The sequence below is a fragment of the Marmota flaviventris genome, chromosome 12, assembly GCF_047511675.1.
Source record: "Marmota flaviventris isolate mMarFla1 chromosome 12, mMarFla1.hap1, whole genome shotgun sequence".
NCBI classification, from domain to species: Eukaryota; Metazoa; Chordata; class Mammalia; order Rodentia; family Sciuridae; genus Marmota; species Marmota flaviventris.
In genome coordinates this window covers 95475067-95500646 of record NC_092509.1, presented here as the reverse complement: position 1 = coordinate 95500646, position 25580 = coordinate 95475067, and the positions used below count along the sequence as shown (strand labels likewise).

Here is a 25580-nt window from a genome sequence, read left to right as displayed (position 1 = left end):
TTCTTAATGACAGCTTCACTCAGAAGTTCCGAAGGAAATCTCCCAAGACCCTTTCTGGAAATGGAAGAGTAAGGAAATCTTACAAATTTCCTAGGCCAAGATGGGCAGTGATCACAGATTCTCACACTGGTCCGATGGAAATGGAAGGAAGAGCCAACTCCGTGGAGTTTACCCTCTCCCAGAGGTCACCTGTCAATGTGCTAGAAACCTGGGACTCCATATGACAATCCTAAAAAAAAAATCTGGATTCTGCAGAGACTTCTCTCCTAAGCTGTGAGGTCCCAGCACCCTAGGCTGGCCACTATGTTGTGACAGCAAATCACAAGAGAGAGGCCAAATCTTCCAGCTACTCCTCCCAGGGTCCGGGACAAGTGGAGAGTCAGGAATCCTAACTGGAGAGGGTGTGGAGGTGGTGGAAACTGCATTTGCTCTATTTACAGATTAGCCTAGCACAGCGGATCTGCCTTCTCAGTGGAGATGACCCAAGGCATTATAAAGGGCAAGTTGCTGACCCAGAGAAGGGTGACAGCGGCAGGGTGCTACCACTAACCAAACACAAACGTGGGTAAATGGAAGAGTCCAAGCTCTGGCAGCTGGGTCACACTTTGGAATGGCCCTTCGTTCCCTCGTCACCCCCAGCCTCCCACCCCAAATGCCACTGCCTTTGAACATCCATGACAATTCACATTAGATTATGGTCTTGGCATCGAGGGGAGGGGAAGGCCAGTGATTTCCAAGAGTCCCCATCTGAGGTCTAACTGAGCCTCCTCTGGCTTTGGGACAGCAGATCTAAGTACATTTTGGACCTCAGGAACCTAGGGTAAGAGTCTTTCTCCATGAGGCTGTGTACTTTTCCCTGGGCCTGGTCAAAGCAAGTCAGGGACGGCTCTTGCATGTTCTTCCTTGTGGCTTCTCGGGTCTGGAAGTCGATGTTTACCTAGAGACACAAACAGAGAGCAAGTTCACAAACCCCCAAGGGCCAAGCTATGTGATTATCACTAATGATAGCATCTTATATCTTTAAGGTGATATAGGCTTTTTAAGCTGCCATCATGGATCTCATCTCTGGGGATCACAGCAGGAATCCTGTGCCATCTGAAGACCAGATATTCTTAGTTTTAATTTGTAAATAAGGACACTGAAGAAAAGAGAGACTGCAAAGCTTGCCTCGAGTAGAAGGAAAAGTTAGGAACAGAGTCAAATTTTAAAACCCCATATCAATTTACTCCTAATTCAAACATCTTGATTTCAGGAAAGGGTTAGAATCAAGCCAAGTGTTAATGCAGGGTCTCTGAAGTCAGCTTTCCCCACTGTACTTTCGTAACTAGTGCTCTGTAGAGAAAGACCCTGGTCAGAATGTACAGCTCTATTCCAATCAGCATTATAAGGATCCTCTAGCATCCTATTCACCTGGTGAAGACCTCATGCACTCCCCAGCCAATACATAATTGAAGAGCTCCAAATATGCAGCACTCCTGCACTCATAACAAGTATTTTATTCAGTTAAAACTCTCCCAAGTGAAATTCTGCAGGATAACTCAGAATGGCATTTCACAGAAATTCACCTCACTATACATAATTATAAAAAAATATATAAGGTCTGGGATTGTGGCTCAGCAGAAGAGTGATCGCCTCACATGTGTGAGACCCTAAGTTCAATCCTCAGCACCACTTAAAAATATATGAATAAAATAAAGGTTCTATGTCCAGCTATAACTAAAAAATAAATATTTAAAAAATATATATAAATAACTCTAAATGTTCATTAATGAGCAGTGGCAAATATTGAATAGGTGCTTTATCTCTAACAGAGTAGTCTTGAAAGACAGGTGATATTATTCCCTTTTACACTGAGGAAAATGAGACTCAGAGAGATTGAGTAAATTGACCAAGATCATACAGCTAGTTAGTGGTGGAGCTGAGATTAGAACCAAATCCCAAAGCAGAGCTTATTCCATTAAACTCTACTGTCTTGTAGTAGGATAACAAACAAACATGGACTCAGTGGCATCTACTCTTGCAAAATCCCTATAGCAACACAGTTCCTGATAGCATAAGTATGACAGAGAGCTTCTGCTCCTAAAAAATAATCCCTTTTCATTGAGAGTCACCAGAGTAATGAGGCTCAGTTCAGTAGAAGAAAGTCCTCATCACACCTGCATCAAACCCTCTCCAAGGAGAGAGATGTGGGCCAGGAGCCATGGACAGAGGTCTGACAAGATGGATGCCCTGGCTAACACACCTCCCGTGGAGCCTGCACATCCACAAACTCCTCAAAGATCCTGTGGGCCTTGGAGACCAGCTTGGCGGTTGACCTGGTCTTCTTGAACTCCTCACAGGCCAGCCAGAACTCCAGGTTCTCCTCGCTGAACTCAGTCTTCAGGAAGGCGCGGAAGGCGGCCACCCCATCTAAGGAAGGGAGGGAGATGGAGAGAAAAGAGATAGGACAAACTTAAGTCCAAGAACTAGAGAAGATAGAGAGGTAATAATTATGTGCCCCTAAGGGTCCAAGCTCACTGATGCCACACCCCCTTGACGACTGCTTTCTCTTAGACACACAGGAACCCTGAGAGCAAACTGTGCTTCTCGTCCAAGGATCAGAGCGATACCAGGGAGGAATATTCAAAAAGCCATAATCATAAACATAGGGAGGCCTGGCCACATCTAATCAGCCCTCAGTGTTTATGACCCATTCCCTAATGCAGGGTCAGTGGTCCCTGGGGCTGCTGGTTGCTAATTAGGCCAAGGTAATATAAGCATTCCATACTCTACTCTAATCCAAGTCAATACCCTGAGAAAACACACGATCTGCTGCTGCAAGACAAACTAGAGGCGAACATGTGTATCTCAGAGCCAGTCAGTGACCAGAAAAATATCTGAGTAAACCCCTACCAAAATTCATTTGGTAATGCCATCCTGCTGCATGGACCCTATTCCCAGCCTCTTTTAGAAAACCTTTGAGGCCCTGTTTTTTGACGTTTTATTCCATATATTCTTTACTTAAGATTTGCCTATCAAATTATGTTTTAATTGAGGTAGATTATAATTTTCCTACCAAATAATTTAGCAATTATCATCCCCTTTCATTCTTATTAATCAGTGTCATCCACATTGCCAAGCAGAGCTTTCGATCGGCACAAGGTGATCAGGGTCACCACATCAAGGCCAGAAGGAAAATAGCATTCATTTACACCCTGTGCTTTCAGTTAAATGTTTTTATTTTAAATATTTTTTTCATGAATTATTTTAACCCTTAAGGCTCCCCTCTAATCCAGGAACAGCTACAGCTTTCCATATACTGTCCTCAGAAGAGGAGCAGATACAACCCAAAATAAAGAAGTGCCACGGTGGTTAAAAGTGACTCTGGTGTTAACTTTTATTTCTTTTCTGAAGTTCACTAGGAGGACCAACTGTTCACAATTCTTAATTCTAGATGATGATGATGACGACTTGGACATCTGATGTCCATGGATATGTACCAGGTCAGGGTGTTGGCTAGGATCATTGAATAGGTTGTCGGCATCAGGCAGTTAATATATTTAAATGTTTGTTTTTTTGATTTTTTGATACATTTTTATTTCTCCTAATAAAAAATAAATCATTGTATGTTTTTGTCTTTCAAAACAGACGTTCTAACGTCCACCCTGGAACAGTCATAAAAGCCAAGACTTTGCATCACAAGAACCAGGGACTTGAGAAAGACGAGGGTTTTCATGGGGCTCCCGAAAGCCAAGCTTTAAATCACAAAGAGATTTGAGTTTTGAGATCTGAATTTAACGTGTTTTAGAAAAGTAGGGTGGCTGGTTAATTTACCATCCACACCTGGACATCTCTGCAAGTGAAGGATGTCGTGTTAATGACATGGGGACAATCTGCATAAACCAAGACCATCACAAATGACACCCAGAGCACATGGTCGCCAGACTCTGAGCCATGGAGAGAGGGGACAGTAGGGTATAGTGTAGGGTTACTTCCCATCAGCAGGATGGAAGTAAAATCATTCCCGTACCTGGGGAGGAACGGGAGAGGGACATGGTTTAGGCTAAAATGAGAAGTCTATTCAGGGCACCTCCCACCCACCCCATTCCCCCACTGGGGTCAAAACTCTAGAAGGGAGTAGGAATCCATGATACATTGGGAATCCCAGCAACCACAGAACAGTAACATGGCAACATTTAGGCAGAGATGGCCTGAGAATCATGCACTCAATTCAAGTGGTACTTGAATTGACTAATGTGAAAAGTACTGATCAAGGTCTCTGGATATATCAGAGAACAAATCATAAAATTACTTCCCATTAAATCTCTCTTGGATGCTTTCTTTGATACCCCTCCCACACTGGGGCCTCTCCAAATTTCCCATATGGAGATTGAGAAGTTTCCAGAGGTGGCAGAGTAAACTTGGGTCTGAGAGCAAGCATGCCTTCCAGTAGGTCTCCACTGCCTGTACCAGCCTTCCAAGGACATCCAGTGCCCTCCGGTTCAGCAAGGAAAGACTCTGAGCAGTGACCACAGAGGACCTGAGAAGACCTGGGGCCCCCAGGCCAGAGGTCTGTCCACCTGCCTCCATCTTTTCTTTCCAGGCTTGTTTTTTGTTAAGTAAACTTATTTTTTTTAATCAGAGAGAGAGAGAAAAATTTTTTTAATATTATTTTTTAGTTTTCGGCAGACACAACATCTTTGTTTGTATGTGGTGCTAAGGATTGAACCCGGGCCGCACGCATGCCAGGCAAGTGCGCTACCACTTGAGCCACATCCCCAGCCCCATAAACTTATTTTTAATTGGTACATAAAAATATAAAAATCGTACATATTAGTAGGGTAATGAAATGTTTCATGCATGGATAGATTGTGTAATGTTTAAATCAGGTTAAACTCCTGAAACATTTATCATTTCTTTTTTTTATATTTATTTTTTAGTTTTTTAGGTGGACACAATATCTTTATTTTACATTTATGTGGTGCTGAGGTTTGAGCCCAGGGCCACATGCATGCTAGGCGAGCACTCTACCACTGAGCCACAACCCCAGCCCCCATTTATCATTTCTTGACAGTAAAAACTTTCAAAATTCTTTCTTCAAACTTTTTTAAATGTACACTATATTTTACTTCCTGTGTAGTCATGCTATCATGCATGCAATAACACCCTAGAAATTCTTGCTCCTATCCAGCTGTAGCTGAGTACCCACTGACCAGTCTTTCCTGATTCCTCCTCCACCTCTGGTTACCAGCACCTGACTCTGTGAGGCCAACTTGCTCAGAAACCACCTCTGAGGGAGCTGGTGGGCCTTGTATCTGTCTTTACACACTTCCCATGAGGTCGGAGAGTAGGAAGGAAAGGGGAGTCAGAAGGGCCTCTGAGCCTATGTGTTCACCTAGAAGAGGAACTGGAAAGGGACTCACGAGAGTCTATTGTTTTTAATCTCAAAGTGACAAAGTTCCTTGAATGGGAGAATTTGTGTTGGATTTTATTTTGTTTTTCACCAAACAAAAACAGGTGTTTGTGAGCAAGTTGAATGTAGTTAAAGATAAGGAAGGGAAATTCCCTTGCTGCCTTCCTCCATGGTATTGGTAAGGACATCCCTGTAAGGAAGCTCTGTCCGGCCCTAGGCGAGACAAGGTTCATACAGACTCTCTTCTAAACTAGGTCTCAGCTTTGGTGGGCCTTGTGTGGATTAAAAGAAATAACACCTGCAAAGTGCCCCGCCCCAAGAGAGTTACCGTCCTTCTTCCCATTTTACAGAGGAGGAAGTTGATGCTGAGAGAAGCCACTGGCCTGATTTCACACAACCAATAAGATGTCGCATTAAATTTAAGGTAAACACCATGCCTGTAACCCCAGCGGCTTGGGAGTCTGAGGCAGGAGGACTCCAAGTTCAAAGCCAGGCTCAGCAACTTTTCAAGGCCCTAAGCAACTTAGCAAGACTCTGTTAAAATAAAAAATAAAGTGGCTGGGGATGTGGCTTAGTGGTTAAGCTCCCCTGGGTTCAATCTCTGGTACCAAAACAAAACAAAACAACAACAACAACAAAAACTTAAGGTATACTAACCCCAATTCCATGTAGTAATGATGCCATTCTCATGGATTTATTTATTCATTCACCCTCAGATGAACTGGCCTTCTGCTAAGTGCTAAAAGCAGACACAGCAGCAGGGTGTCCTATATACACTTGCCATCAAAGGGCAGTTTGAGCCAACAAAACATAATTGGGGCAACATGACAAAGTGTGATAAGCTATACAATAGGGAAAGTACCTAGGGCTAAGAAAGGGCCTAGGAAGGGCACCTGGGCCAGCGCTGAAGCAGGAAGGAAGATCAACAGAAGGAGCAAGCTTTTAGGCTCAGACAGGAAGTTAAGAAGGAAGCTAAGAGAAAGAAGGAAGGGAAGATAGAGAAGAGAATTTCAGGAAGAGGGATCCACATGCATAAAGGCTAGCATTAGGAAAGTTCATTTGAGTAATTAGAGTTTAGAAATACCAGTGTTTGATAATAATCAAATGGCTAAAAATGATTGGGCTTATTTTTAGAATGGGCTTTTGCCAAGAGGCCCATGAACGAGCCAGAGGGATGGGAGGCCTGCACAGCCCTGCAGATGGCCAGGGAAAGATCACTACCAGGACGAGGAGTGGCTCCTGGGTCTAGGGCTACCCAGAGCGCTAAGCCAGGGTTGTTAGAGCCATGCAGTCACAGCGGGCCGGGGACCTGGTCATACTGTGGTAAGGATAGTGTGACTGAGAGGGAGGAAGTGGAAACCGTCCATTCAGATGTCTCTTGCAAGAGCTGAGAAGGAAGAAGAGAGATGAACCAGCAGAGCTGAGAGGGAGCCATCAGGAAAAGACTTGTGCTGCTTATTGGTTTGTTTATTAAGTTAGCTTTAGGTCTGTTTAAAGGTTGATCGGATCAGAAAAGGCTTTCTTGAGCAAGATGAATTGAGGTTAAAGGAAAGAAAGGTTAATTTTAAAAATAATGCTGCCTCTAAGAAGGCAGAAGAAATAGGTCTGAAAGCAGAATTATGAGGGTGAGAAAGAGGAAAGGCCATGTGTGAATGCAGAGAAGTTTCTAGCATTAGGTGGGGAATTGAAGGAGTTGTCTGCTGTTGGCTGGGGAAGGAGGGAGGAGTTAGGGAAGGCAGAGTCTTTCTTCTTACTTATTTATTTAGGATTTGGGGTAGGGGCTTTATTTATTTACTATATATCATTGGTAGCTTGGGATTTTACAAAACCCCAGCTCAGTTTATTTTCACAACGCTGTTCCATAGATACCATCACCCCCATTTTCCACAGGAAGAAACAAAAGTTTAGAGAAGTTGATTCAATTGCTCAATTACTCCATTGGTAAGAGGAGAACCAAGATTTCCAGCGGGTTCCGCGTCACTCCAAAGCAAACTCTTTCCAGATGTGTTTGCCAGCAGAGGGGGGAGCAAGGCGGGAGAGAGTGGAGAGGAGAAGAATGGTTATTTGGAAAGAAGGCAAGTTTTACAGAAAAGGGACCAAGAAGTAGAGGAACTTGTCCTTCCTAAGGACAAGTGAAGAAAAAGAGAATGGTAGATGAAGACAGAATATAAAATACAAAGGAATGTATCTGAGATTCATTGAGCTGGACAATCCTGCTCTTTATAAACTTGGGGTGAGGTTGCCATTTGGACTACACCCAGGTGCTAGGTTTTGGAGCTGTGTGTCTGACAAGAACAAATCATATAATGCCACCCCTCACAGAACTTTCAGGCTAGTCAAATGTAAGAGATATTTAGTAATAATTTAAAATGATTAATTGAATAAGTACAATAAAATAATTAATTGAATAATCCCAGATGCTAAAAGGGAGGGTTACCATGCACCAAAAGGGAGAAAGAACTTTTAATTTGAGAGTGTATCTACCTCTCAGAGAGAGGACCACCCTCTCTGAATGAAACTTGAACCTTGAAAACAGCCAAGATTTAGGAACTGGAAGTTGAGGGGTAAAAAAGAAAGACAGATATCAGGAGTTTAAAAAACCAGAGAGGCATTTTAAAACAATCATAGTGAGCATTTTATGAGTAATTACTTTGGGCATCACACCAAATGTTTTATGCTCCCTATGGCACTTGCTCCTCATGGCAAATCCATAGCAGAGGTCCTGATGTTTTACCATTTGAAAGGAGAGAAAAATAAAGCTCAGAGAAGTGAAGTGAGTTGCCTGAGGTCCCACAGCAAGTGGCAAGGATTCCAAACTACAAAGCCAGCATTTGCCTGTGTGTCAGTGGTCCAGGACCAGCAGGATGGTGGGGCCCAAGAGCTGCCTCTGCCAGTGTACAGAGCCTGTATGATCTTGGAAAAGTACCTTAACATTTTTTTTTATTTTTTTTTAGTCATACATGACAGCAGAATGTATTTTGACATATAATACATACATGGAATGTACATACATCAATCATATTGTCTATTCTATTCTGCTGCCCTTCCTATCCACCCTACTCCTCCCCTCCTCTCCCATCATTTCTCTCTATCCAATCTAATGTGACACACCTTAACATTTTAAAGCCCAGGTCTTCTCATCTGTAAAGTGGGAACAATCTCAGGACTTGCTGCCCTGGATTGCTGCCAGGATCAAACGAGGCCATCCATGCAAAAGTGCCTCGTATTCATTATAGGCTGTCAGTGAATGTGAGCTCTTCGAGAAGTTTGTTTTACAAAAAGGAAAGTGGAATGTAGAATGTTGAATTGTGTATGGTCACCTGGCCAGTAACAGGAGGGAAGGGGATTGTGCACATCGGTGTGACTTCAGAGGCCACACTGCCTGCCCCTCCTCTGATAGTTGGTGTACGGCTGTCCCAAAGGAAGGAGGGACAGTAACCCTGGTTAGGCAACCACACTGGACACATGAATGCTGCAGCCCTACCAATGTGCATTCGGCCTACAGTCCTGGAGATTCTCCAGCAGGAGGACACCTGCCATCACCTTCACTGTGGTGAGAACTGAGGCCATTAGGTGCCACCAAGAACCTGGAATCTGCCTACCCGCTCTTCTCCCCCACAATGCTGACCACCAGCCCTAGCTCCACTCTTACACTTAGAAAGACCAAAGCATCTTCCTGAGGGGCTGTGGCGCTGCCCAGAGCAGACAGGCGTCTTTCCACCTATGACGAGGGACTGCGGGATGCTCTTTCAGGCCATCTCAACCCAACTGGAGGCCAGCATTTCCAGGATGGGTCAGAGGGAACAGGAGGGGGACCCAAGCATAATATGGCACTTGGAAGTTGCCAGGAATTTCAAGGGCAGAGCTGAGGGATGAGGAAGGAGAAGAGAATGGCCCAGCTCTAGAAGGCCCTTCCGGGGGCAGGGGGAGGGCTGGATCTTGAGAAACAGCATAGAACAGATTGCCACCAAGATGCCACCATAGACAAAGGTCACAAAGGCCCAGCAGACTGCACCTGCCCTCAGCCCTCTGCTTCACACTTTTTCCTCCTACCCCCTCTCAACCCTGGCCTCCTCCTACCCTTTTCACATTCCCAGGACCAGCACTGAGGAAGGCACACCGTGGAAGGTCACTGTGCAAAGATAAGCTGTAGCCTGGAACAGTGGAAGTGAGAAGGGACAGGAGGCGTCCATTGCTTCAGAGCCCTCCTCCTGCCTGGAGCAGATGGCGGCAGCAGGCTTCCAGGACAGACCACTTGCCCCCCACATGCACACCTCTCCTGCTTAGGCAACCTAGCAAACAAATTGCACAGGACCAGAGCGGGTGGGATTTGCTCCTCTCGTCCTTGTCACTTCTCCCCTCCATCCACTGCCCCCCTCCTCCCTGCAAGCATTGTGCTCTCTCCTCCTGCTAACTCCTCAGCACCTTTCCCTTGGCTTCTGTCCTGTGCCATCCCCCCCACTGCCTTTCATCTTTCCCCTCCTCCCCACCAGGACCCTCTCCTTGACTTCTACTTATCCATAAACTGCTGGCTTATCTCTGAGCTCATCAGTGTCCTCCTGCATCACTCAAGGTGGCCACACTGGTAGCCACAGTGAATACCATTCACTGCGCTTCCTCTGCCAGGGCCCATGCCCCCTGCACACTGGACCCAGGGAACCGGAAAAGAGCAACTTTTCTCAGACCCCCAGAAGCCATTCTGCCTGAAATGGTGTCCTGGCTCTGACGCACACCAGCTAAATGTGAGCTTGAGCAAGAAGCTTGACCTCTCTGTGCCTGGGTTCCCTCTTCTGTGAAACGCAGATGCGAACAGCACCTCCTCGGGAGCACCATGTCGTACAACGAGCTCACACATGTCAACAATAACGCAGAATGTGGAACAGAACGCTCCATCCGTGCTAGCGACGGTCGCTTCAGTGGTGTTTTGGTGGTGCCTAGTGCAGAACATAACACACCCAATACCAAACACAGTCTGGTGATTTAAAGGGGTCAGTGGGTGGTGAGCCGCTTCTAACAATGGGAAAGAAATGGGGGTGGGGAGAAATCTGTCTTTCAGTCACTGAATTTCATTTGGGTTTTCTTTGCATGACCCTCTAAGGAATCAAGACTCTAGGAAAGTCACAAAATTTTTATATTGGTGCCTGTCCAGTAGCAGGAAGAGAGAGGCTCGCCCAGGAGTCCTGGAAGGGTGGACAGAATATCGCCATTCTCTTGAGCATCCACAGAAACTCCAAGAACATACCGGAGCTGCACATGCTGTGGCTGCTGGCTCTCTCCCTCTAGTTCTTTGATGCAGGGTGCTTACATAAGGAAAGAAACTGGGTCACTATGAATGAGCAGTGCAGCTGGTGCAGCAGGCAGGGTGGCTTAGGTAACAGTTCAAGGTCCAGCAGCCCTGGTTAGCTGGCTTCAGGGGTGGGCTGGAGCCTAGCTCCCTTCCCAGACTTGGAAAAATACAGGATCACAAGGCGGAAAAAAAAAAATTAAGCTCTAGGTTTATTAAAGTTCTCCCCCAAAGATCAGAGTCCTCTTGTATTCCTGATCAATCGGAGAAAATAGCCCAGTGAATAGGTTCCAAGGTCAGACAGAGGATAAAACTTTGAAAGAAAATTCATTTATAAAATACAAGACATATATACCAGTGGTGAAATCAAATTGTCCTTGGTTGGGAACCATGCCACTGATTTGAAATTTGTGATGAAAATACAATCAGGAGCAGAATGTTTATTTTGTGCTATCTATGAAATGAAGGTTTTTAACAAATAACTGGAGCTAAGCAAGATTTAGGTAGAGCGATAACAACTATTGCCAGTTATTTATTGGCAAGTAATAGGTATGCTAATTATACTTCAGTCTTATGAGTAATGTAATTTTCTTCAATGATCTGTACTTTGTTAGTGTATATATAGTGAGATGACATATTTTAATCATAGTAGGACTAGAAAACTGTGAGAATCTTTGTGCTAGGAAAGACTTGATCGTGTTCTATGTTGGACACAGAGAAACAGGGATGCTCTAAGGCTGCATGTACCTTACTCCTAGGATGTGAGAGCAGAGGAGGAAGGAGATCCTGGGCCTTCCAACCCCACTTCCAATGTTCTATCTTAATCCACAAGCAGAAGTTGAGCTAAGCCATCAAGAAAAACAAGGTAGAGACGGTATCTACAACTACAGCAAGAAACTGACAAGGAATTTTCTATCAGTGGGGGAAAAAAAATAGACATACCCCTAATTGGGTGACAGCATAGCATTCACAAATGACTCGTTTAATAAAGAAGTAACATAAAACCTCATGTGCACCCGTCCATAGCCTAAAGGATTTCAAAAATTAAGTATCCAGGATTTTTCTCAAATTGGTTTGATGGGGGAATACTGCAGAGACTCTCAAAGAGGGAACATATCAAATTCACTTGATGGGCTTTTAAAAAATACATCCCTAGGAGAATTCCCTTGCTTTCATGGGAGAAAGAGGGAGGAATGAGGAGGGGATTCCAAAGGCTCAGGGGCCCATGAGGTGGGTGATACAGAACCTGAATAAGCCCCACTAGTGATAGTATCCCCAATCCACTGCCTCAAGCTGCCCAGGGGATTAGGAGGCTGGTACAATCTTGGGCATAGAGGAGCCATAAAATGCATGTTTTTAATGTCATGTTCTAACAAAAATAATAAAAACAGCTACTTTTCATTGAGCTCCTCTGTGTGCAAGTCGTCACATTTAGCATTTCACAACAGCTGTCACAATGAACGCTCTTGACTACACTAGGCAAGTCCTCCCGTCCCCCTCTTACAGACAAGAAGAGTGAGGTTTGCATATGTGAACTCATTTGCCACACAGCTGGTCAGACAGAATGGGTAAGGGAGTTTGTCCAGTGGCTTCCATCCAGACCTTTCCACCAAGCCTGGTAAGTGGCCTGGGACAGCCCAGGCACTCCTTCCACAAAGGCTAGATGGGCAACATTCCTGGGTGCCAGTAAATACCCAACAACGTGGAGATGGTGGCAAGGAAGCAAAGACGTATCTGTTCCATGCCCTCCACCTCAGTTTCTCCAGAAAACACACAGACCATCTTTGTTGATGCCCTGTTGACCCTCCTCCCTACCTACATGGAATCCGTGCCACATGCTGGATGGTTAGAGGCCCACACAGCCTGAGAGCTGCAGAAAGCAGCAATACAAGATACAGTATTTTGTGTGTTTCTTGGAAAGCCAGGGCCACCTGCTCCGACAGCAAGCTCCAGACTCATGTTTTCCTGAGTGTGTTGGAGAACAGCCCTTGCTGTACCCCAGTGTGCACAGACGTTCCTAAGGGGCTGGTAGAAAAAACACCCCAGGGGTTCTGATTCTGGGGATCCTGAAACAGGATCCAAAATGCTCATTTCTCATAAGCTCCGGACAGGAGCTAGTGCTACCTTCCTTGGATCTAACTTTGAATAACACGATTCCAGAATCTTCTGGCTTAGAGAGCGTTATGGAGGGGCAGTGAATGGAAACTGTGTGTTCTAGACTTAAAGGGCATTTAAATGAATACTTTAAGAAATTTAATGAGCCGATAACTTGGTCTTTGTTTATTTGGTTGGGGTTTTCTGCTTGGTGACTGTGTGACCACTTCAAGTCATTATATATTTTTTATCTCAATCATTATCTCAAAGGGAGCTAATTTTTAGAAACTCAAAGCTTCTTTATTGGTCTCGTTTTCTCAAAGATAAATGATCACTCTGCAAATGCAAAACATTGTCCTATTGCACTTAGTGTGCCCTGGGCCAGATGGGGACAGGTCAGCATGGACCCTCCATGCTCTGTGCAAACGATGAAGCAAGGCCCAACTTCCAAACAAATGCCCAGAGTGAGGCAGTAGGTCATCCGGGTGTGGGGTCAGGTGAAAGAAAAGGGAAAGAAATGCAGCCTACCACTGTACCTTAAAACTAGAATGAGTCCAATTATTTGTACAAAAAAAAAGGAATGAGAAATGGAAGAGGGAGACAAAAAAGAATGGAGAGAGAAGGGGAGAATTTATTCAGACACAGCATGTCCCTCGAGAAGCTGGACAAATCACAGCATATGCCTGAACTGCATCAAGAATGAAAACAGAAGACTAATTATTTTGTTCCTGTCCTCTAGCAACCTGTCAGTAAAGATCTCACCCAAAAGAGGAAGCTTCATTCTCCTGGGTATGAGTTGCAAAGCAGAAAGACCTCTGGGGGCTCATATGTGTGCACAGATACACACTTGTACACACACACACACACACACATACCCCTTGGGGCAAATACGTGCACAACTCACAGACACCAAGTCTGATTGTTAGTGGGAAAAGATGCCAAATTAACATACATTAGAAACCCTTCCTAGTTAATGAAGCCATCAGCAATTTCAAGTTCAGTTACAAAGAAAATAAATGAGCACTTAGCTAGTGGTTACCTCCCAGGCCTCCTTGGGTGCCTTTCCTCTTTGTATTGCATTTGTAAACAAATATGATTGGAAATAAAACTACTCCAAATATTTTCCTTCCAGATTTTTTTTTTTTTAATTCTAAACCTTAAGAAATAGCAAAGTTGCTTTCCTTTTGCCTGAGATTTGAGCCCATGAACTGCTCTGCCAAGGAGGTACTGTGCCAAGGAGGGCAGAAGCCTGGAACAGGGGCACCTCGGTCCCCCTTCTGGTAGCTGGAGCCATTTCAGCTTTGAGGCAGTTTTACATAAGCCTACAGGCAGCGCTGAGTCAAACCACCTGCTGTAGGTGATTGGTTACTGTCCAGCCCCCACATTTGCTACAGAACACCCCAGGACGAGGGGGTAGAACTGGATCCAGCTGTAAATACGAGGTAACAGATTTTTCAAGAGGCTAAATAGTACTCCATCAAGGGCACCCAATTATCCAGTAGCAGAGCTGGGTCAAAATCAGGAACATAGATTTGACTCTCAGTCAGTGCTATTCATTTAATTGTTCAAATACCTGTTCTCCGGTGAACTGGAAACCATGCTCTAAACTAAAAGTAGTCCTTGTGCTCCAACACTTCTAATATGGACAGGACAGAATTTAAGAGGGTCGATGAATGTCAGGATTCCATTTGAAATCTCAAGACCACCTACAATGTGGTCACACACTCTATTTTTTTCTTGTATTATTCGTATACATGCCTGTCTCCTCGGACAGCTACATTCTCCACCAGGCATGAACTGTGTCCTGTTGATTTTTGTGCCCTATCCCAGCTGCATAGTATAGATTTTGTACATAATGAATACTAAGCACCTCCTTTAAAAAATAAATGAGTGGCCAAAACATCTAGGCAGAGGAGGGATAACAAAGGTATTCTATAATTATCCAGATTTTCATGGAATAAAAATCTTAGGGAGGACAGCCGCCCACGTGTGGAGAATTGCCAGGGAGTGGGTTCCAGACTAATGCATGTTTTCTAGAGCTCAGTCATTCGGGGACTCTACTTTCTACTTCTTAGGATGTTTTCTGTCTTAATTGAAAGCTCTGCACACATCTCATCAAAGCCATCCCTCCTAAGGGACTAGCACATGTACAATCCCCTTGGGAAAGCTAATCAGTCCTGATTGAGTCACAACTTCAACCCAAATTCATTAGACTTTTAGAAAGTTGTCAACACCCTTCAAAGTAAGCTGGCCTCTAACTCCTCTGTAGCCCCACAGAGGGGTAAACATTCATGTTCAAGTTCTAAAAGCTTGAGATTCTACCAGTGATTCTTAACAAGGACTCCTTTCTTCTCAAGGACATTCATTCCACTGGCTTTTTATTCCAAACTAACAGAGATAAAAACAGAAAATCAGATTCCAAGAAAGATCATAGAACTTCAAAGCTCAAAAAGCCCATTTCTGTCGTTATTTGACAAAGAAGCAAATTGGTGTCAGCTTGAGACTCCTTAGCCAAACCCCATCTCAGAAAAGTGTCCTTGCATTCCTGGAAAACAAAAGCATCTCTGACAGACGCAGAAACAAGTATCTTCAGATTAAGAGACACTGAATTGAGCAAATAAAATTAAACCTCTTAAATCTCCAGGTATTGCCACTGCCACAATACAAATGCACCCCAAGCTTCCAGTACCTAATTTCACCTCCATAAACTTGTCTATAAGGGCTTAATATTAATCACTGACTACAAAAATTTGCAACCTTATGCTCAAGGTATAATTTATTTTACATTTGATAAATTTTTAAAAATCATTTTTTAAAATTACCACCTTATCCTTATACACATCTTTGAACAGAGAGCCCAGAATCCTCTAAAGGCGTCTGTTCACTTATGAAGTTTCTCATATGCAGGTGACAGGTAGCAAGCAAGTATTTCTAACCCCATCTTAGAATGAGGAAACAGCCTCAGGGACTTGATCTAAGTGAATCCATTGTGAGGCGGAAATAGAAATTCAACTTCAGGATGACCTTGAATCAAAACCAGCCAGAAAAGGCAGCATAAATTGGTAGTGACACTTGTTTTGGCAAATTCAACCCCAGAAAAATCTTCAGAATAGCCTCATTTTAAAAAAAGAAAGAAAGAAAGAAAGGCATTACTGTCGAATCCTAAATGTTATCATACATATGCCGTTACCTTGCTAAATTCATGGCGTAAGCTTGCTGTGTGGGGTTTAGCCATATGGTATGTATGCTGTATCTATGCTGCTTTATTTTCCTGTCTAAGTACAACCCATGGAATACTAAAATGACTATTTGTCTCACGAAATTACTTGTTACAATATGTGCTTATTCTTAGATTATGCATTTTATTTTAAAATCAATTCAAAAGAAGTTTATTAAGAATCAAGGGCAGAGTCAGAGGAAACTCTTCAAGTGGAAAGAAAAAATCACTCCTAGAGACATCTTCTGAAGACCAAGGGTCTCCATCAAGACCACCCACCTATATCAGGCTGACTTGGAATTGGGGACAGGTCTGACTCCCACCCAGCACCTTTAACTTAATTGTACAAACCATGTTCCCCAGTTAGGTAGAGTCAACGGCCAAACACCCCTGCTCCCAAACCAGTCACTGACATGACTGACATGACACATTAAGGGGAACACCAAATGCCCGCCTGAGACCTTCCAAATCTTACAGCACCCCTTTTTTTCTTCCCCACCCCTGCTGTACAACATCCTGTTATTTAATGACACTGGGACTTCAAAGCCCAACAACTTTGGACTTGCTCAGAAAGAAAACAGAGAAAGAGCTGGAAAGTTGGACTGATAGCAAACTCCATCCCCATACCACAACAGGATAACTCTCTCTGTCTTTGCAGCAAATAAAAGATACCACAGACAAAGAGGAAATGGGAGAGGAAGAGGGTTAGCAGAGGCTGTGTTCTAGTCAGAAACTGGGGGCTCGATGCAGCTGAGGCAGTCATCCCTCAAAATAGAACAAGAAAAGTCAAAATTCTGTCTTGAGTAAATACCGAGCCCAAGATTCTTCAATGACCTGCAGAGAGGTCATTTAATTTTATAAACAAGATCCAGATGGAACATAGAGTCTCTCAAACCATGGAGCCCATCACTCCAATCCCCTAAACTAAACTCTCTTTTGTTAAAATTGCTGATTGAATAAAATTGCTGATTGAATATTTCTGAAATGACCTCCTCTCCCTCAGACACCACTAAGATTTGCTCAGGGGAACACCTAGGCACAAGAGGGGACAAATGAAGACCATATCTGGATTTTTTTTTTTTTGTGTGTGTGTGTGTGTGTGTGTGGTGCTGAGGGATTGAACCCATGGCCTTGTGCATGTGAAGCAAGCACTCTACCAACTGAGCTCTACCCCCAGCCCACATACCTGGATTCCTGCAACTCAACTGCTTTAACATGGAATATGGTAGGACCATACTTTGAATCCAGAAAACAGATGACCTTCATCTCTCTACACGTAAATTATCCATTTTCTTATCTTTGTGCTCCTCCAGGAGGCTTTGTGAGTAGGGGACCCACACAGGTCTGGACCACCTCACCCAGTACCTGGCGCCCCAGAGGCATCTGGTGCAAACTTTTATTAAATGAATGACTTGCTGACACGTGAGGCCACCTGAATTCTACTTACATTTATGAGAAAGAAGCACGTCAAAGGAATCTGCCCACCTTGTAGCTTCTTCTGTGGATAACCTCCTAGGAAAGAAGAGACACCACTCTTGAATATTTCTGAAATGACCTCCTCTCCCTCAAACACCACTGAAATTTGCCCAAGGGGATAAGCAGGCACAAGAGGGGACAAATGAAGACCAGACCTGAATCCTGCAAATCAGTGGCTATAAATTTGTGCACTCCTAAGTGATGGTTGGAAAAACTTCAAGGTGGGAATTTGGGAAATTCTGTATATCGACTTTCAGTCTAAACAATGAAGTGAAGTAACTGGTTTAAAGACATCAAAGTAACGGTGGAAAGAAACTGGTCTTAGAGTCAGAAAAGTTAGGCTCAGCTCGTGACTCCATCTCTGACTGTCACCTTGATATCTTCCCCGCTGAAACGGAGATAAATCATGCCCATTTCTGAGCTGTATGAGGGTTAAATGAGGCGACACCTGTGACATCACTTAACACAGTGCCTGCACAGAATAGGCGGGGAATCCAGATCATCTGAATCTAAGCATATTTTTAGAGTAGGTTTGAGTGTTTATTTCCAAATCGAGAGCTCAGATTGACAACTAAGTAGAACCAAGAAGTATCCTTCGCCACCCACAGCTTTGTGAGTGATGGGGGGTATGGTTTTCTTTGGAGGAAAAGGAGGGTTCCTATTCCAACATCGCTAAGCCATACATTCCTTTCACTCATGCTCAGGGATATTAAAGCAGCTGCCAAGAGGCAAGAATTTATTGTCCTGTGGCTTATCTGGTCAGCAACCAGAAAAGAATGGGTTATATAACCCCATGGTGGGCACCCCGCAGTGGGCACCCCAGGAGCGCTAGGCCGCCATACTACTCACTTGAGAGCACGGTTGGGTTTGTCGGGAAGAATAGCTGTGAAATCACTACATGAGTCTGACTTGTGAGACAGGCAGCCCAGTCGAGTCCTCATGCCTTTGTTCCTGCAACAAGCACGGGGGCAGAAGGACGGGACTGTCACGATCATCGTTGTCAGCTCCAAAGGGCCCCTGGAACTGCGGCTGCAGGAGCCAGCACTGTCCCCCTACCCCCAGGGGACCCCTGAAGAACCAGAAGAGAGCACCTAGAGTCTAGGGCTCTCCTCCCTCCTTAATGTGACTGCTAATAGGTACCCTACCCTACTCTAGAGGCTTAATGCTTTTTAAAGCTGACACGGCAAGTTGATAGTAAGTCAATGAAGGTCATTAGCTTGGAAGAATTTCTAAATTAGGATTCTCTGTAGGGAAAGGAAATTCAGTGGTGACAAAATAACAATCCACATTTTGCTTTCCTGCCAGGAGGGCAAAGTAGCAGCAGCAGCAGCAGCAGCTTCTAATTGCAAAACCCCAGAAGTAGTTCCACACCACCAGGGAAGGACAGCTTGCAGAAGGCAGAGTGCACATCAGAGAGTCAGGGCGCAAAGCCTAGGGCTTGGAGGCTGGTCAGTTCCCTCTCGGGTTCTCTCCACTCATCCCACCCATAGGTTATATAGGAATGAATGGCTGCGGACCTCAGGGATTGATGTCTACAGGGGAGCGGCAAGGCAGTTAACACAATCCACAATTAAGAACCAAGATCTCCTTCATTAGTTCTTACACTTGCTTAACTAAATTCCTGTATTCCTATTCATACTTTGGCTTATGTCAATGGGCATATTTAAATTTTTAACACTTTTGTTTAATTTCTCATACTTTTTATTTTCCGAAGGACCCACAAGGTGACAGGATCCAATGAGAAATTTTCCCACCGTTTCTGACTCTCAACATTAACCCTTATTTACCTTTTAACCAGGGGTTGGCAAACCAAAGCCCTCCAAGGTGCCTGTTTACGTACATAAAGTTTTATTGGAGCACAACAACGCCGTTTGTTTACATATTGTCTAAAGCTGCTTTCAACGACAAGGGTGAAGTTAGGTAGTTAACCCAAACAACTGAAAAATATTTGCTCTCTAGCCCTTGACAAAATAAGTTTGCTAACCCCTGACCTTTATCCATGGTAACTCCTCCTGTTGAGGGCAAAGGTAAGTAGATGGGGTTTGGTATGATCAGATCAGGGCTTCAGATTGACTTATAAAAGGAAATGCCACGTGCACATGGGTAACCAATTACCGTGGAAATGGTCCAAATTACCAACAGAAATGGCCGTTTCCCCCATTGTAAGCAAGTCCTTTGGCCAGACTTTCTTTCCCTCGTTTTCCCAATCCTGGGACTAGGCAGAGGCCTTAAAGATCATCCAATTCAATCACTTCCTTTGGCTCAAATGGGTTTCCATCCCTGACCCTGTAATTCTCTTTGTTCACAGAAATCTCATCCTACAAATGTCTTCCACTGAGTTGGCATTATATTTGGCAGGGATGGACAACATTTGTATGCTACAGCACATCTCCAAAGAGCCTCTTAGGGCTGGAACATCCAAGTTTCCAGAAATATTCTCTCTCCTGCAGAAAATTGTCCTGCACATCCCTGTTCCCATCTCTGATCTCCGCCAGACCACACCAGAGTCATCTACTGGCATTTCAGAACATCGGCGAGAGACATCGCCTCTCCTGAGACAGCAAACATCTCATGTGTCCACTCACTCTTACAAACCCCAGGGTGCCCAACAACAGCTATGCAAGCAGCTGATTGAAGTGGCTCTGGAGTCATCCAGTTCTGTGAATTCAAGTTAAAGGTCCCACTCATGCTGTACCAAGACGAAACTCGACTTCCAGCCAGGCAGTTCGTCCCAATGGCCTGGGGATCATTAGTCATAAAACAGTCAGGTACTGCCCCCAAAGGGCAATTAATGGACTCTCAAAAAGTGGCAAATTCACACAAGCCATTTAAGAAGGCTTAGCATGGGCCAATGTGAGGGGGGGCTACTTGTTACCAAGACAACAGTGACTCTCCCAAACCACTGGAAAAAGTCTTCAACAAAATATATTCTTTCGGGGCTGGGGTTGTGGTTCAGTGGTAGAGAGCACACCTAACACTCGTGAGGCACTGGGTTTGATCCTCAGCACCACATAAAAATACATAAAATAGGGCTGGGGCTGTAACTCAGTGGCAGAGTGCTTGCCTAGCATGTATGAGGCACTGGGTTCAATCCTCGGCACCGCATAAAAATAAACAAATAATATAAAAATAAATAAAATAAAGGTATTGGGTCCATCTATAACTAAAAAAAATTTTTAAATATTCTTTGGGGCAAAATGTTTTTTTTATTTTCCACTTTTCTAGCTGAGACCCAAGTTGTAATCTTTTAATAAGTTAGTTAGAGCTCAAATAATGGGAGAAACAAAGGTAAAATTTTAAGTTACTTAAAAAAGAAGAAGAAGAAAAACAGGTCATGGTGGCACAGGCCTGTAATTCCAGAGACTCAAGAGACTGAGACAGAAGGATCCCAAGTTCAAGGCCAGTCTTAACAACTTAGCAAGGCCCTGAGCAATTTAGACAAACCCTGTCTCAAAATAAAAAATAAAAAGGGCTGGGGATGTAGCTCAGTGGTAGATCATCCCTGGGATCAATCCCCAGTACTAATAAATAAAAATATATATATTAAAAAATAAAAAGTTAGACTTTCCCCCGTCTTCCACCCCAGGAAATTACAGAGGTCTTAAATGGTTCCATACAAGCTCATGCACAGTCCCTTGCTCCACCCCACCAGTCACAGCCAAGAGGTCCTACCAGTCAGCGGGAGAGTGGAGCTAAGGCAAGTTCTGCTTGCAAAACCCCAGCTTTGCAAGAAGCACACAGGCAAGAGCAGCTCAGTCCACACAGAGGCCTGGGGGACAGAGGCAAGTGGACCACCCAGGGGCTTAAGGCTTGGGCCAGGCTCGCACGGCAGGGGAGGTGGGAAGGTGGAGAAAAGAGGAGAGGACAGGGACAAGAAAGGTCATGGATCCATTACCTGCGTGGCATCAGTAAGGCAGCCATACAGGCATCCGCTTACGGTTAACCCTTGGGCTGGTTTGCTGGGACGTCGGGGCAGCAAATAAGACTGCGGGGGTCAGGGATTTACCCTTTCACGTCCTCTCACCTAAAATCAAAGAATCTGCTGTAAGAGGGGCCACCCTCTCTCATCTGACTACACATTTCCTTCAGAGGATTAACCACTAATGGAGCACCTCCCCACACCCCAGCTCCCACAAATGCCTACTTGTCCTTAGCAGGGGTGACCAACCAAGGATGGACAAGAACAAATGGTTGGGTGGCTTTACTCCGTTGACCACTGGTAGGAAGTCCCTACCTCCCCAACCACTGGCCATCAACAGAAAGTGGGACACGTGCCTCCAGGGAGACACGGGCCTGACAAACCAAAAATCACTGTTCTCTTTCTCTTACTAGAGTGGGGCCCAAGTGACCAGCCAGGAAGGGAGGGGGAGGGGGGCAGCCCTTGCTCCAGAATAATGTGGTTGGCTGCTGCTCTGTCCCAGGTGGGAGTGTGTTAAGGCTTGGGAGATGGGAGCAGGAGGGAGGTTGGAGCAACTCCAAGGGAGCCCTCTCAGGGACCCTGCTCGCTCCTTTACAGGGATGACAGGCGCAGCCTGAAGAAATGAATATGCAAGTCACTCTTTCAGGCCCATATGGAGGTTGCGTGACCTTCCTCAGCCTGAGGACTGGCCTACTCTTGACCCGAGGAGGGAGGACAGGGGGCGGGGAGAAGAGGATACTGAGGTGGAAGGCTGATTGACTTATAGTCTCTCTCCTGAGGGTCCCATTCTCAATACTTCAGGCCCTTTGTTCCCACAGAAGAGAACTGATAGGAAGGAACACGTGAAGAGAGCAGCCTATCCATAAAGGGTTCCCCTGGGGAACTCTGACACCAAACATAGAATCCATTTTCAAAGAAACCTAATTTAGATAGATAAGGCTCCTATGTGAGCTACGCCATTTAAATTATTTTGGTATTACCCTGAACATTTCACAAATACTTTTTTTAAATTGCTCCCCTAATAATACTATAATTAACAAATTTAAAAAGAATGCTTTGCTAAAACTAAAAGAGGAAAAAATTAGGTTTTATGCAAAGACTCATCCCCATAGATTGTGTTCCCCAACACTAGAAATACTTCCCCCAATCATTGTCCAAACTGGGCTTACACCTGCTTGCCCAGAAGTCAGGAAATCAAAGCCCTTTACAATGGTAAGGGCCCCTACAAATCATTCTTGGGGCACCTTGCTTATGGGATTCTCCCCCAGGAGTTGGGGAAGCCCCTGCCGGTGGCCTCCATTATCCTGGAGCTGAGCACAACCAGAGACTACTACCCACATATGACAGGCAAGGTCATTTAGGGCAGGAGACCACTCAACCTCTGTTCCTGCCTGGTCGTCCTCCCATCCTCACTGCCAGCCCACACTGGTTTGCCCATGCTGTTCAGACACCTGTCTCTCTGTCTTCCAAATCCAGCTCTGCCCAAATTGCCCCTCAGCCCCGCCCCCCACCCCCACTGATCCTTTGATGAGCTCAACCTTGAATTCCATTAAATGAGAACTAGGAATATACTCCAACCCAGCTGCTTTGACCATTTCGACACCTTGGGGCTCTTATCCCAATTGGTCCTAGACTTTTGGGGGGTGGAGGGTGGAATCAAGGGGTTGCCCAGAGCCCAGGAAGTTCAAAGATGTGATTGCACCCATAGGGAGTATGCTCTGGTAAGTGAACACCACCTCACAGGTGACTCTGGGGCAGACAGGATGGGACATAATGGAAAAAAGGATACTCAAGGAAAAAACAGGTTAAAAGAAGGGGAGAGAAACTAAGAGACTCAACTGGGAGAAAGCAATCAATATGCATGAAGAGGCAGGTTAATTAAATATGGATAATGCAATCGGTGCACACGGACACCCCAGGGAGGAAAGAGAAAAGCAAAAGCAATACTCACTGTCGTTGACCAGTCCTCATGGCCTGCAGGTCTTTACCAACTGGATGATGAGAGAGGCTGTGGGTTAAGGAGCTCTGAGGAAAGAGTAGAGCTTGCTTTTAGCAGTGAAGTCCTTGGCAGGAGAAGGGCATGTTTGCATGGACACAGGCTCGCGCACACATACATACACAGGCATGCGTGCACAACACACCTCCCACCACTTGAGCCAGGCAGCAAGCGGCCCCGCTGAAAGCTCTTCTCTCTGCTTGTCACATCCAGTAAACACTGAAGCAGCCTACACCCAGCAGGCGGCAGCTCGGCTCCCGGGCACGGTCTGCACGCCCATCCTCATTGGCAGGATGCAGGAGGTGCCCCTGAGCAGAGCTGACCTGGCACGTTTCCCGCACCTTCCTCCTCAGCCTCACTAACCTGCAGCTCCTCTGGCTGCAGCTCAGGGAGAAGTCCCCATAGCCCACAGCCACCTCTCTGCACCCAGCGAAGAGTAGGTATTAACTCTTTCGGGCCACCAAAGAGCTGAAAATCAAGTGTCCAGAGGACCCTCTTCTAATGAGCTCTGCTGCTGGTTGAAGGCTCGTTGCTGCACAGGGAGCAGGGAGCATAAAGATCTTGCCCCAGACAGCTGCTGACAGCAGGAGCCAAGCCGAATCAAATCTCCTAATGAGCCAGGAGGAGGGGGGCTGTCTTGCTGGGTGTGATGTGATGTGATAAATGCAGAGAGCAAGAAAGCTACGGGGCAGGTCACACATCTAAATTCCACCCCCTTTCTCCCAATTTCTATTGTGCTGCACTACCAAGCCAAACCACACAGCCCTGAAATTACCCCTCTCTGCCACATCTCATCTGTCCCCTTACTCTACAGAGGCACCTCTCCCCCAGCCCATTTCCACTCCCACCCCCCACCAGTGCCAACCAACGGCTCCCCACTTCTTAATGAGAAATTTCCACCTCCTCCGCCTCCCCAAACGTGCATATTTCCAACCCTGTGCTCCTGCCTCTCACCTGGTTTTTCCTACAGAAGAAACTCACCTCTCTCCCTCATCCATCACCTAGCAACTTCCCCTACTTGCATTTGTGATGGAGTGCGACTTTTCTCTTTGTTCTGCCCTATCTGCACACATCTTCCCTATTTTCTGTCTCTTTTCCAGTTTTCCTCCCAAGCCTCCTTACCCACCTGGATTTTCACACTGCCTGCTTCTGTTCCACAAGGAAGCCTTCCTGCTTGCCCCCGTACAGTGGTTCTCAAAGACTGGTGCCCAGACGGGCAGTCTCAGCAGCATCTGGGAATGTGTGGGACATGCCAATTCTCAGGCCCCACCCAGACCCACAGCATCAGAAACTCTGGGGACCGTGCTCAGCCTTCCAGGTGATTCTGATGCAGGCTGAAGTTTGCAAACCACTGCTCTGGGATAAAGCTTGCCTTCTGTTCATTACATTCTGGGTTTCTAAGGCTGAGTCTTCATTTTCCCCCAGGAATCGACCAGTTCCAAGTACACCTAGACTAGCTACAAGTCATTTCTGAAACCCAGCAGGTAACAGAAATCTCTACAGAAAGTAATGGTTTTATAATAAAGGTAATAGATTCCATTTGCTTAATCTCTTACAGTGCATAAAGGACACATACTGACACTCATCAATCACATGCCATGGTCAGAGAGGGTGTTATTATTCCCAAGTTACAGATGAAAAAAACTGAGGCTAATAATTGTAAAGTGCCTCTTTTCAAAGCAACGGAATGCATAAGAGGCAGCACAAGGAATTTGTGTCTTGTGACTCTAACAGCAGAGCTTTTTCTCCTACGTCATGCCACAACCCAGTCTTTCTGGGCAGATCTATTGGTGCTGAACCTATATTCTGACAGTGAATGATTCTGCCGCAACTATTCATTGCCTGATGATAGGATGAAATAAAAATTCTGATGCTAGCTCCATAGTGACTCATTGTCTCTCTCTGAAAATGGCCACAGTGCTTCTTGATAAGGCCAAGGAAATTTTGTGCTACAAAACAAGATGCAAAAGTTTTCCATTCCTTGTAACTCCTGTCTTGAACCCTGATGCTAGCTGGAATTTAGAACTTAAGCAGAAAGAGAATCCTTCACTTCTGGGCATTTTTTCGGCACAGTGTATGTAAGGAAACTGATACACAAATACACTGATAAATAAAAGCCCATGGATAAGCACATCCCTAGACTAGGATATATTTAAAACATAAGGTAAATTCACAGAGCTAATATTTAATGTGCATAGTTCA

At 45.1% G+C, this 25580-nt stretch overlaps 1 protein-coding gene across 2 annotated transcripts; it reads right to left on the bottom strand.

The window, feature by feature from the left end:
* Positions 1-754: 754 nt before the first annotated feature.
* Positions 755-23368, bottom strand: Rgs8 (regulator of G protein signaling 8). 2 transcript variants are annotated; one of them, XM_027934918.2, is made up of 5 exons: positions 23334-23368; positions 18313-18414; positions 17435-17499; positions 2243-2409; positions 755-937 (listed from the first exon to the last, which is right to left on the bottom strand). In XM_027934918.2, exons 1-5 carry the CDS (start codon positions 23351-23353, stop codon positions 755-757), a joined length of 537 nt encoding a protein of 178 aa, XP_027790719.1. In that variant the 5' UTR covers positions 23354-23368. The 2 variants fall into 2 exon arrangements, with proteins under 2 accessions (XP_027790719.1, XP_071475848.1); XM_071619747.1 differs by lacking the exon at positions 23334-23368 and adding an exon at positions 21359-21384.
* Between the last annotated feature and the right edge of the window lie 2212 nt (positions 23369-25580).